Genomic DNA, 14,075 nt, shown 5'->3' with positions numbered 1-14,075 from the left:
CCCCAAAACAGCTCAAATTCATGATATCATGTGCAAATCCAATGCAAATTGTGGGGGTTTTTTTTTGGTTAAATTGATATAAATTAGATTATTTCAACTTTTATTCATTAAAATTAATCAATTCTAATGTAGATAAGCTTGAAAAAGTGCATGCAAAAATTTTTGGCAAAGAAACAATAGAAAATAAAAGGTCGAAAAAACGATAAAATACATAAGAAATTAACAAAACAATAAAAAACATAAGAAATTGATTTTGATTGTACTAATCTTTTTACAAGCAAATTGCTTGAGGTGTCTTGAGGAATTCTGACACAAAAAATTACTAGCAGTCCTTCAGTCTTTTTTAATGGAGTTACAGGTGAAATTATGATTTTTATGCATAAATTTGCATAATTTACTAAAAATAGAAAGTCAATATTTTTCTATTGTATGACCATGTAATCTTGTAGTTGACATCCAGCTCTATCTTCAGGCAAAATTTTGCGGCGATCACGCAATCGGTGGCTGAGATCAGAAGTGGGGGGGGGGGGGGGGGGGGGGGGGGGGTTAAAAACTTGGTCTAAAATAGCCCAGTTAGAATAGGGTTAAGCCAGTTCCCTTTCAGTCAAATAAAATGTCATATTTTCTTTCGATGATGTATAATCTGCAGTTTGGGGCCATACTCATTATTTTCCTCTCAATCAAAATTATTTACTTTAAACAATACAAATGGAAACCAAAACACAAAATTTCACAAACAGAGCAAAAGACCAGAAACTGTCTGATCATCATGTGGTCATATTAACATGTTGCCTTAACCCTAAAAGGGCTGGGGGATCCGCCCTTTGACGTTCCGCGCAATAAATCTGCAACGCGAAAAGACCTTATCGCGAGGCTTCTTGACCTTTTTTTCCAAGTCTCGTGCCAACTTTTGAGACCAAATTTGCGATATCTGCATGTACTGTCATGAAGGCAGACCTATTTTCATACTGGCATGCCACCCCAAAATCAGCGCAATTTTGTGATTTGGTGTACATTTCCTATGGAAACAGTGCTTTGTCTTGTAACTCATAAGAACCTGACTATTTTTACTATTCATCGCTTTTGATCGATTAATTTTATGGTAATAATGGTAGAAAAAAGCGGGGTGGAATCAGAATGTTATTTTATTTCGTTCTGAATTCATAATGATATGTGAGCTTGACCACCTGATCGACGAAGAGATGGACAACCCAAAAACATGCTGCCTCCCAGCAAAGTCAGGGGCGGAGACATAAAAACCTTAAAGTAGAAGACACAGAAGAAAACAGGGGTAACTGTTCATTGATACATCGACTAAAACGGTTCCATGACATTTGCTCCTGCGACAATTGCTCCTATGAAATATCTGCACGCTAAGCCAAACAAAATTCTACCGTCAAACATAACCCTCACCCTAATCCTAATCCTCACATCAAACTAAACCTAAAACCCTATCACAACCCTAACCTTACGCCCTTGGAGTAAATAAGACTGGAGCAATTATTGCAGGAGCAAATGTCGTGTCACCGACTTACACACATTTGGATGTTTACCTGGCAGAGAGAGTAGAAAGGCCCGTGAATGCGAATGTTCATCTCATGGGTAAAGCGCGTTGACCCCTCCTGGTTGTCAATGTAGCAGTGGATCCAGCCAACGATGAGGTCGAGACAAGCGGTCACCGAACTTTACAACGGGAGAGGATGAGTGAGAAAAGAATCATTACACTACAATGAAATCTACACACTGGTATTCTCACTTCAAAATGAAAACTGGTCCAATGATATTTAAACACACAGTTTAAAGGCACATGGTTAATCGCTTACATATCTGTCTTTTCCCATAGGGATTCCTAGAGCTATATGCTGGAGCAGATTTTTTATTTCAAACATGTCCAAAATCTCCAGTATATCTCTGCAAATTCCTACAAATAGCTAATGGAGAATGTTGACCATGTTATAAACTATTCTAGCACAAGCAAAGGATGAAAACATATCTTCAAATTTTCGAATTCATTGGGCATTCATTGAGCATTCGCTCTAGTGTGATGGAGCCCCATTAGCAGTTAAAGGTCCTCTTTACCTTCAGGAGCAGTGATTTAAAAAATGCTCAAGATATCACTTTTGATGCATATGTGTAGGTCAGTTGTATCACAAAGCATCCTACCATATGGATCTTTAGCAATAAAGCCTAAAATATAAGGAGGTATCTTTATTTTTCTCATTATGTTAAAAAACCATAACTGTTGACGGTTTAGTCTGGAAATATTTTTATTGTAACTATTGTTCACATTTTGTATATTTATAATATTTAACATCGATTATATTGGATACAATTTTTAAATTGGTTGTTTCTATCCCTAACTCACATTTTAGAACTATTTTGAAGCACTACTGCTGGGTTTCTGTTTCATCTGCAAATGGTAAATTTTGCCTTTAAAGTGTTTTAAAACTGAATAGGTCTATACGAGCGGTAATAGTGGAAGCTGACGTACCTGTGTGGAAGATATTCAGCCCGGGATACAAATGAGGCGATATACGAAGCGGCCGTCTGTCTCACCACTGCTGGAGTGTTGGGGTTCACAAACTTTCTCCAAAGTGCATCCAGAAAGCTGTCTACGATGCCCTAGACATTCATGATTGTAAGAAGCAAGAAGTCCAATTACACAGGGTTCATATGAGTGGTTTTGTCTTTACTATCACTGAGAGACACAAAATGTCATGGAACTGGAACACCTTGCCCCATTGGAAGGTTAGTATACAAATATCGACTGCTGCAGAGGGAGATGGTAAAACTATTTGCACCGAGGTGATGTCTCAACAGTGCTATGTCCCGAGACGAAGTCGAGGGACATGGCACTGTTGAGACATCACCGAGGTCAAATAGTTTTACCATGGCCCGAAAGAAAGCAGTCGATATTTGTTTTATATCCCTCTCGAGCATTTTACTAGAGTAATGACGGTTCCCTTTTGGAAAAGTGTGCATGTTTCGTGAACGATAAATCTAACGTTAGGCTGTAGCAGTGCAGCAGCAGTGCGTGCAGCGCGTAGCGAACGACACCGCTGCGCTGTTGTTGATTCCTACACACGAGCTACACTACAGCGTGCAAAACTCCGAAAGATCGAGGTCCAGGACTACGTTAGAAGTAGGCCTAAAGCGGCTTCGTTACCCAGATCATCTTCAAAATCGGTTTTAGTTTATTCCTAATTCGTACCTGATATGGTGTCCTCCTGCGATCATTCTTCCGTTACTGGAAGCAGTCACTTTGTCAATTGAGCTGAATGCATTGATCACGTATCACACGTCCACACGTTACACACCGACCGCGGTACCGGCCACGCCATCGCACCACACAGATTTCTGTAATGCTGTCGCACATCACACCGCGCGCTCTCTTAGCGCTAGCTAGCTAGCTACAAGCCACCGCAGGACTGTCGCTCAAAAGTATCGCTACTACGCGCACTGCGTACATTCTTAAGTGAGAAATGTAGATATCGATCACACGATCACGATGGGTGCAAATCGTGGATTCCCAAAAGTACTATATCACGCTGGCTAGTAACCAATTGCACCGCATCCAGCTGCTCGTAGCTAGCTGGTAAAACTACACCATGTTCGTGCTCTGTACAATCCTATGGCAAGAAGCTTTACATGAGGGATATAATAGCAATTTGACATTTCTGGCTCTCACACTTTACCCCCAAGATTTGAGGTCATAGAAATGTTGATACACTGAAGAGAGATTTAGATTTGAAAAAGAAAAAAAATAGGTTGAATTCATTTCATATATATATATATATATATATATATATATATATATATTTATATATATATATATATATATATATATATATATATATATATATATATATAGATATAGATATATATATATTTATATATATATATATATATGCAGGTCACATCGCGTGACGTTGCACTATCGCCTTATCATGTACTGTCTGTACACACAGCATGCACACAAATTTCATGCAAGATGGAATTTGGAAGGTATCTGCCATTGATCTGAGAGGCAATTGGTTTTCATGACAACAAAAGTACAAGAGAGTACACACAGGCTGGTGAGGTTTTACTTTCAAAGCTCCTCTTGAAATTGTTCACAGTGGCTCAAACTTTGGACTCAAGTTTAATTCTTTTCCGTACCAGGGCTTTGGACAGTTTGTACAATGATATATGGTTTTCTGTGCCAGTCTGCACTCAAGGCACATAAAGGGTTAGGTGGGGCCATCCAGTATTTTCAAGATTAAAAAAAAAAAAAATTCTTTATCTTATTTTGATTACAATGATGATGATGATGATGGTGGTGGTGGTGGTGGTGGTGATGATAGTGGTGATGATGATAATAATAACAATAATAATGCTGCTGCTGATAATAATAATAATAATAATAATAATAATAATAATAATAATAATAATAATAATAATAATAATAATAATAATAATAATAATAATGTTATCATCATTATTTCATACCTGCCAACCCTGAGACTGAATAAATCTGAACAAAGAAAAATTATTTAAAAATCTGAACTTTTATAAATTTCATATACTTTACTATTAATAGATAGTTCTAAATATCAGAACACACTGAAATTAATGCATTTTTTCCCGTGAAATATCTGAACAGTTAGCAGGTAAGTTATTATTATCATTCTTATTCTTCTTATTATTATCATTATTATTACTACTACAACTACTTTTATTATTACTATCAGCACCACCTTCATTCACTGTCATTCATTTTATTTAATCACAGTACTAACATTAGCTACAGCTGTTCTTCAGTTAGTCTGTGCATCATCATTATTATTATTATCATTATCATTACTTCTATTTCAATTATAATCATTGTTGTTATTACCTGTCTAAAGCTGCAGAAGTAGAAGAGGAGGAACTGTGTGTGGTTGGAGGCGTGGGTGGGGAGGATGACCCTCTCAAACACCTGCAGGAGATGGCGGTGCAACACTTTGGCCTCTTCAAACAGGAACTCACCTGCAGGGGGCGCCAAACACCGGCACACATGATATTATTGTCATTATTATTCCTTTTCTGCTCGTAGCTGGACTGTGAATGGGAACTTGTACAACCTCGTTAAAATTGAACTCAAATATCAATGTGAAATCTAGTAAATACAGCAGTGAATACTTCGGGACTGATTGTAACTTGAGAAAGATTTATATACGAGACATCTACCAGGATTTTGCAAATTCAATCCTGTAAACCTCAAGAATCAGCATAAACCTTATTTCCTGACACCTTTCTCTCTCAGATGAATCAACTAACTGACAAGACATCCCTTATTAAATCCTCTATCCGCTATCGTAAATGCACTATCACCCCAGCGCATGGCAACATTTTTGTGTGTTTTTAAATTCACAATCCAACTGTGATTTGCGAAATTCACGAAAATTAAACCCCAGCAAAAAATAACGGCTTATACAGCACCCCCCAAAATTGCCATAAAAGCCCTTCTGATTCTCAGGTGATGACATGTTGACTCACTCTGACCCATCATACAGTAGTGCTCCGCAGCAGAACTTCTCGGAGCATGCAAAGAACTAAACTTTTTTGGCCACTCACCATTACGGAAGCTAGTGTCCTTGAGGTATTCCATCACAACGGTCATCAGCGAGTCCAGTTTCCCTCCTGTTTCGGACAGTCTCATATTCTCATCATCCTCCTCGCCAACACCGACATTGTCTTTCTTTTCGTGGTCTTCATCCTTCAGGAAGGGGAATGAAATGGTTCTTTTTTAAACTCATCAAGAATGGGTCAATTATAATCTTTTCACTGGCAACTCAGAGTTTTACTGCACAACTTTTATTAAAGAAAGTCTAGATGGGACTGGTTGAATCTGTTAAAGTCTGCACAAAGTCAGAAAGTAATTTACAAGAAATGACCAATTTCAAAGAGAGAATTACAATGATTTAAATCTTAAAAGAATGTGTTGCCAATTTAAAGATGAGTTATCAATTGAGAAATAAAACGGCCATTGAAAAAATTCCTGCAACCAAAACAAACAGGTTTATGTGCACATTAAAGGGTCAAATGATAGAGAATCTTTTTTTTTTTCTTTCTGCTTTTTAAACCTTTTTTTTTTCTTTCTGCTTTTTAAACCTTTTTTTTTCTTGAACATCAATAATGAACAACAAGTTAAAATAAAAAGATAATTATCAAATGACAAAAATGTAATCTCTAGGACTTGCTGGATTAAGGAAACTGTTTAAGATTGCTGGGGCTGAATTTGAAAAACAAAAAATTGTCACGTTGCTGACAGAGCTGTGTAATAATGATCAAATGAATGAAGACACAATCAAGCATACAACGTTTCATAAAATCAAGCTCTCACTAGCAAGATATATAGTATACAAATATACTTGGCCTTGAGAGTTTCTTGTTAAAACTATGGGCAGAGGTGACTCCAAACTAGTACTATTCACTGAGGGGCGCAGCCCCGAAGTGAATAGTACTAGTTTGGAGTCACCTAGGCCAATAGTTTTAACAAGAAACTCAAAACTAGGCAAAGTATATTTGTTTTATATTTTGGATCAAAAATTTGAATAAAAAGTGAAAATCATTTTATATAGGCCCTAGCCTTAGCCGCACTGCGGCGGCAGCGCAGCGCCTGCAATACGCAACAGTGCGAGAGATCGGAAATTGAAAAACGTAGTAGCCGTGGCACCGCCAGAGTTGCCCGTCGCATGTATCCAAGCGCTCGTATGGCCGCTGCAAACCTGAACACTAGAATTCGGGACCGGACGCGGACAGGTACACTTGATTGTAAAGAAGGGTGATTGTGACATCATTTCGCAAATAGTATACTATTTGCAAAATGTCGTCATAAAAGTGATGTCATTTTGCAAATAGTACTTCATGGAGTGTCAAACACACCAACACTCTAAAATAGTTCAAAATACCTATAATCACGTGAAGCTCTTTTAACCAATCAATGGAAGACAAATTTTTGATCCAAAATATAAAAATAAATATCACATGAACATCAACCATTTCCAGTTGGTTTGCCCTAACACTATTGTCCATGGGAACTGTTGAGTATGGCAAGTTAATGTCACTCACAAGCTTTCACCTCCTTAATGCATTAATGATCATTTTCAAACCCACTTTTTATTTCCTTTATAGTTTCATTTTAACATAATACCAGAGACAAAGGTAGCATGGATGAAGAACCAAGCTGCTTACATTCTTTAGAACATAGCATTGTTAAAACAATGCTTTTAAAGTCATCATCATTCTTAGGGATAGATGAGTTAAAGAAGGGGTTCTAGATACCTGTGACATCGACTCTGGTAAATAAATGAAAAATTTAATTTTACTGCTGGTTACCATGGCAAACTGGGTGGCCTCCGAGGCGTCACCATCTTGGTTCTGGTCCTTTGGTTCCCAGATGTCATCCTTTGGTAAGCTCACCTGTTTTGTTTTGTTTTGAAATGGAAGTGAATCATTTTGAAATATGAGAAAAAACACACATCTTCAAACTTGGACACCGGAATGCAAGTTTTAGTAACCAAAACATGCAACAGAGATAATAACATCAATCAATAACATAATAACATAGATGGTGACAACAGCAAAGTGTCATAAAACACAGAAGCAGAAGTTAATTACGTTTACACTTAATACTTCCAAATGGATCCCTTCTCTCCGAAAATGTAAAAGATAATACCTTTTTACTTTGACCTGTGATATTTTTGATATGGCTCTATCCTACCCTCTACAGAACATTCTTCAGTATATTTAACATGTTATCACTGCATTTTCTTATCTGATCATCTGAGCTATTAGCAAAATAAGGGCCCAAATATGTAAAACATGAATGCCATAAAAGATGAATGCCATCCCGTACTCAAAATAGCCCCCCCCCCAAAAAAAAAAAGAGAAAAAGAAAAAAAGAAGGCATCAGCAATTCCAATTTACCACCCCATCCCATAAAGAAAGGAAAGAATGTATCAATTTCACTCACTCCTTACAAAATTATTGAACAACATGCTACATCTGCTATGCCTGTTCTCATCAACGTCAACACATGAATCTTTCCCCAAAACACACACACACACTCACTCACTCAAAATACAAAAAGAAAAAAAAAAACAATCCAGTAACATAAATATGTTAATATCATCATCACAAATGTCGAATTAGACCAAAAGGGAAACTAGATATATCGCTACGGCGACTGATATGCCTCCGCCATAATGCATGGTTCTCCTAATAGGTCTATAGTACAATGTCTTGACAATGTGTGATGACAGTTTCACACAATTGGCAAAATATTAAAATGACAGGTTTGCCACAAATGTGCTGAATGTTCACTTTCCTAGAACTAGGTTCAATTGGATGAATGATTAAAATATCAGAGTGCAGGTATTTGGGGAACTGATGATTTTTACTTGACTTTTGACCCTTTTATAAGTTTATGCATTGAGTAATTTTCAAGGTATTGAGAAAAAGTATAATTTCAGTATCAAATGGGAAAATAGCATTAATTATCTAAACCTGGCCTTTGACCTTTGACCTCACAGTTCAAAAGAGAATCACTGTTAGGTTGAACATGCATAAATATGTAAGTTTCATGACGATACCTTGAGTTACTTTTGAGATATGGAGGAAAAAGTGCAATTCAGCACTTTCACTTGACCTTTGACCTTTTGACCTTTGACCTTTTTGGCAAGAAACCTCCCACAGAATATATATTGGGTAATACATGAATACATCAAGTTAAAAAAAAAAAAAACCTTCAGGCATTGCATAAATATAAGGAAAGTAGTGATATTTTGAGGAGTTGAACTTGACCTTTGACCCCCTGACCTTTGAACCATGACCCCCAACTTCCCTAGATAATCACTGCCCATTGGAACAAGCATATATACTAAGTTCCATGAAGATACCTTGAACCATTTGCGAGATATGGAGAAAAACATGAATTTTCAACCTTTTTTTTCGCAAAATAACCTGTGACCTTTGACCTTTGACCCCGTGACCCTTAAATCCAAGCAAAGTATTATCCCCCCAGGATATACCCTCATACCAAGTTTGATGTAAAACCACCACACGGTTCTTGAGATATCGACAAAAACAAAACGGGACGGACATACGTACAGACGTACGTACGGACGTACGGACGGACGTATGGACGGACGGACGGATGGACGGACGACCCGAAAACATAATGCCTCCGGCCACTTCGTTGGCGGAGGCATAAAAAAAAGGGGGGGCAGGTATCATCAATTTAAAGATGGGAGAAAAACTCACATCAATCTCCAGGAGGCGGTGGACAACAATCTCCAGGATACTGCAGCAGAGCTCTGGCTGGTACCTGCTGAGCTGGAGCAGGTTCCTCACGTACCATTCCTGAGAGCAACCAGGGGGCATCGATTAATCAACCCAACAAGGTCCCATAACCAAATTTCTGTGGATTGGTGGTGATATCATGATTTATGATGTTCATTGTTTGTGTTCCAAACGGTAGAGTAAAATTCTATCTTTCATTGAAGTCCTTGTTGTTCATATATATAACTATATGTTTTAATTGCAGAAATTTCCCAAAAGCCCTTCGATTGCTAAATTCATTATTCCTAAGTTGGCAACATTCTTAGAGGTACAATTGTGTTCTTGCATTAATTTGCCAACTTTTGATAACTTTCCTTCTCATTTTTTGTAGACTTAATTAAATGGATGTAACCAGTTCCAACAAACTCTCTCTGATATGAGATGCTGTACAAGTGGAAATTTTTGCGGAGTTGAAATTTTTGCGCAACTACATAGAAACCAGCACGAAAATAAAAGCATGCAAATATTTTTGCTTGCTATATGTTCCAGTAGTTCATGTCTTGATTCTGCGGAATTTAAAACACGCGGAACTCATCTTACTTGGCCAAGCACGAAAAATTACTCCAGCAAAAATTTTCACTTTTACAGAATACAATGAAAGTTGGAGTTGCCAATTTAATAAAATAGTTATACTGTCTGCAGCAAATTCCACTATGACTTAATGGCCTAGGCATGCTCAATTACTTATCTCTCATTGGGTCTATGAATGATCAAGAGTCAATGCACAGATTGGGCCACCCACCGAAACTGGTGGAAACTTACCTGAATGTACCCCGAATGTCTCGCAAGCGGGAACTGCTCGGACAGCACGGACAGGAGATACTTTGGAAGTCTGGAAAAGCAAAGCCATTACAGAAGAGAGGCCTTTATACTAGGGTCAGTGCTACAAATCACAGGCATTAATCTCCACGGTACTCTTCTCTTGGTTTTCTCAAATATAATACCTAATATGACAGTACAAACAATTTGGAAACTAGTCATCTAATCTCACTGTCACAGACATACTGATAATTTCTTTTGCAGACTGAATCTATACGTCTAATTTATCCAAAAAAAAAAAGAAGAAAAAAGTAGTGTTATGTGTGATAACTAGTTTATACAGGCAAACAGTACTAAATTTTTAAGCTCTGAAAATGAAAGACATTATTTCTATGTGGGGAAAAAAAAAGCTACCCAAATTGTTTGTATTGTCTCTAAGAAAGCAAAGAATTCCTTTTAAGGAGCATCTTTTTCCATTTAAGTGAGTCTAATATTTCATTTGCTATCAGAGGGAAACAAAATATGAACTGATTATCAGCCTTTCATCATTCAATTAAAATTTATTTTCTCTTGTCCTATATGTCCACGTGACCACATACTCACAGGGGAACGATCTTCTGCAACTCCTGCAGAGTCTCGTGGACAAAGCTGAATTTCTCCAACTGTGCCCGGTGGTGCGCAGAATCCTCGCTCACGCAAGTGTCAGCAGCTACCAAAAAATAACGGATAGAGGAGAAATGGATGAATGACATTTCAAGGAAACCAGGGCCCCATTGTATGAAAAATGAGATTAAAAAATATGTAAAAAACCTCAGTCATACATCTCTAAATATTCAGTTCTGATTGGTTGATACCTGACTTATATTTGATTTTCTGACTTGTGTTTGATAGCATCTTTTTAAAGGTAGGGAATCCCATTTGCATGCCTCAAATGAAGAGTTGTATAAATACAGTGGTATGTTGAAGAGAGTATCATTTTAGAAACTCCCATAAAGTATTGAAAGTGGAAGGTAGCATTTAGTACATTTTTATTGACCGTTAGATTTTGAATTGAATTTTTTTCGGGGCTCACCGTAAATTCCAGTACAATACTAGGCTAGCTTTGTAGACCCATGCACTGCATGTGTGTCCATCATGAATATTTTGTGAAGAAAGTTCATCAAAACTTACAAACATTTCTATACACATTCTTGCCACACACTCTATATGTTATTACATCAGCTCTCATACTTTTAGATTTGTGTTTATAGATAAAAAATACAGAAGACTGCAACAAAAAGGCTGAAGTGTGGCTGACACATAGAACTACTGAGTAGTTGAGTTTGTGCATTATTCAAATTGTAGATAACTGTTGACTTCCAAATTTCTCAGCAATGGCCTAAACAAGCCCCCTGAGGTTCATATTTAATGTTTTGCTGCATTTTGGGAGGTCTGTAAAAGGTATCCCCTACCTTTAAACAACAGGGCCCAGAAAGTAGAAAGGCACTTACGGAAGCATACAAAGAAACAAGAAGATACTTTTGGAGTGAACATTAGGAAGCGTCTCTCGTGTCAGCATACCAATGATTCAGAGAACGTGGATGCACAGTAGAAAAGATTTTTGAATATCAAACTCATATTTTCCTTAAAAACAGAAAAAATGCACATACTAAGCATGCTATATGAAAGGTAAAAAACAAATAGATCATTGTTAAAACACATTTTCTTCCTTCAATGTCGAAAAAACATACAAAATATGGCAAGAACAAGAAACATACCAGTTGACGGATCTGTCTCTGGGGCAAAGTGCCGAACGAGAGTGGTCAGTACTCTGGTCAAGTAGATGGGCTGTGCCGAGACCAGGTTCACGAGGAGAGCCTGGTACTGACCTTTGACCTCCCCATCATAGCTGAACCAATTGACACGCTGTGTGTAAGGGATTGTACAGGAATTTGTCACACACATTTTGACATTATCAAAAAATGAATTTGTTGCATCAATGTGTGACTGTCCTACTAACTGTAGTAATACTGGAACAAGTACTCAGTTGTGATCACTGTAGCTTGTCAAACTTCATATGATGATCAAATTCATTCACTTGTTCACGGGATGTCCTTCATTGATTTTTTTTTTCAGTAACATAATCATACAGAAATAATCATAAACATTTTTCAAGCAATTCATAAGTGATTCCACTCCATGATTTTTTTCTTGATCAATGCATGAATAAAACATTCACTAAAAAAGAAAGAAAAAAACAACAACAACAACAACAAAACACACACACACACATTCATACACACACACAACTGATTGACAATGACCATATTTGATCAAATCTGTTTGGTAAAAATAAGAATGGCTTGATGTGTATAAGTAGGTTTGAAATGTTTCAAATGCTGATTATGTGACGTCAAAACTGGGCAGAATATCTGCACTGCCTCTTTCATGCTTTTGTTGCAATTTCAACTGCTTTTTGAGAAAAGTTCTTGGCAGATGGAAAAAATGCTCAGTAGCTTGTAATTCTCTTTAGAGTTTAAAGGGACGGTACAGTTTTGGTGGAGATGGCGCTTTGGGTTTCAAACTTTTTGTGAGATAATGAGAAATCTCTTATGAAATACAAATGAGCTAGGAATTCTAAGAGGAATTCAAAGTTTATTTGATGAAAATTGGTTTTGAAATGGCTGAGATGTTCAAAAATAAAGTAAAACAAGGTGGTCTTAATAAAGGTGGGACCCACCTTTTATTAGGACCACTCTGTTTTTGTGTTTGTATCGGCCACTTCAAAACTACTTTTCATTGAATAAACTTTTGAATTCCTCTCACAATTGTATGCTCCTTAATATTTTCATATGTGGCTTCTAATCATCTTGCAAAAAGTTAAAACCTGAAACCCCCATCTCAACCACAACTATATCCTCCCTTTAAACCCTCATACTCACATCATCTCATCCATTTCTATTCCCGCACGGATGTAAAAGTTTGGAGGCATTCATTTTTTTTTTTCATAACTGACTTGATTACTGACACAAAAACTTGGATGTGACATGGTCATAAAGCCCACAGAGGGCATAGGGTTAAAGAATAGAGTGATGGGTAGAAAACAGAAATGAAAGGTTGGGCAGAGATGTTGGCATCCTCACCAGAATGGCCCTGACGAGGGCTTCATATTCATTGACAAGCAGAGACACGCAACCCTGGAACTGCTTCAACCAGTACAACAACTCTGGTCCCTGAAGAGAGAGAGAGAGAGAGAGAGAGAGAAAGTGAGGAAAACAAAAAGAAGAAGAGAAGGAATGAAGAGACATAAAAGGTCACCTCAAGAGCAAAATTTCTGCAATCTTTGGTGATTAAAAAGGAGACCTTTTTATCAGGCCACCTCACTTTCATAAGTACTAAAGACAACCAAAAAAATTATACAATTACAGTTCACTTCAATTGAAGTATCGTTTCAACAGCCACTATTTAAACAAATACCCTTGCCCAAATGAACAATACTTACAAGGAGTATTTTCAGAGTCTGGGGAAATCATTTTCTGTTTTCTTTTTTCTTTTTCAAGAAAGAAGTAACTTCATCCCCTTCCCATGAAAGGGGGCATCCTCTTTTAAAATGCTCTCCAGACAGAAATTGGCATTGGCGAAGAGTGTGTTAAACTTTATGTCCACCTATAGGCTGGTCTAGCAGTAAGGTAACAGACCACTCCCATTTCTTTAAGGTCATTTCTATCATGTATTACAAATCATGGATATTTCTTTCCCTATGTTCTTGTAATGGAGTATTTCATTCACCTGCTCCCTCCGCTTAAGCTCCTCAGGCAGAAATTCAATTAGTTTTTGCTAGGTAGGGCAAGCCTACAGCAAGCTTTGTGGTTGTTCAGGGTAACTTTTGTGAACAAAGCATGCATAGAATTTAAACACATTATTGAAACGATCTCATGTGTGAGTACCATAATGGCAAAGAATCAACCAGACAA

General features: G+C 37.3%; 1 protein-coding gene across 1 annotated transcript in view; it reads right to left on the bottom strand.

Moving 5' to 3' along the window:
- LOC139710348 (RNA polymerase I-specific transcription initiation factor RRN3-like) overlaps positions 1 to 13,808 on the bottom strand; it is a 43,814-nt gene extending 30,006 nt beyond the window's left edge. The window contains exons 1-11 of the mRNA XM_071622272.1: positions 13,800 to 13,808; positions 13,245 to 13,334; positions 11,880 to 12,027; positions 10,726 to 10,831; positions 10,126 to 10,195; positions 9,286 to 9,384; positions 7,360 to 7,443; positions 5,596 to 5,737; positions 4,877 to 5,007; positions 2,492 to 2,622; positions 1,554 to 1,683 (exon numbers count right to left, since the gene is read on the bottom strand). Coding sequence (XP_071478373.1) covers positions 1,554 to 1,683; positions 2,492 to 2,622; positions 4,877 to 5,007; positions 5,596 to 5,737; positions 7,360 to 7,443; positions 9,286 to 9,384; positions 10,126 to 10,195; positions 10,726 to 10,831; positions 11,880 to 12,027; positions 13,245 to 13,334; positions 13,800 to 13,808 — 1,140 coding nt within the window. The remainder of the gene's footprint in view (positions 1 to 1,553; positions 1,684 to 2,491; positions 2,623 to 4,876; positions 5,008 to 5,595; positions 5,738 to 7,359; positions 7,444 to 9,285; positions 9,385 to 10,125; positions 10,196 to 10,725; positions 10,832 to 11,879; positions 12,028 to 13,244; positions 13,335 to 13,799) is intronic.
- Between the last annotated feature and the right edge of the window lie 267 nt (positions 13,809 to 14,075).

This window comes from Diadema antillarum, unplaced genomic scaffold (assembly GCF_040938485.1).
Source record: "Diadema antillarum isolate AM-2024a unplaced genomic scaffold, OU_Dant_1.0 seq00001523_RagTag, whole genome shotgun sequence".
Classification (NCBI taxonomy): Eukaryota; Metazoa; Echinodermata; class Echinoidea; order Diadematoida; family Diadematidae; genus Diadema; species Diadema antillarum.
Note: the sequence above shows the minus strand (reverse complement) of the source record. Positions and strands in the feature narration are given on the sequence as shown.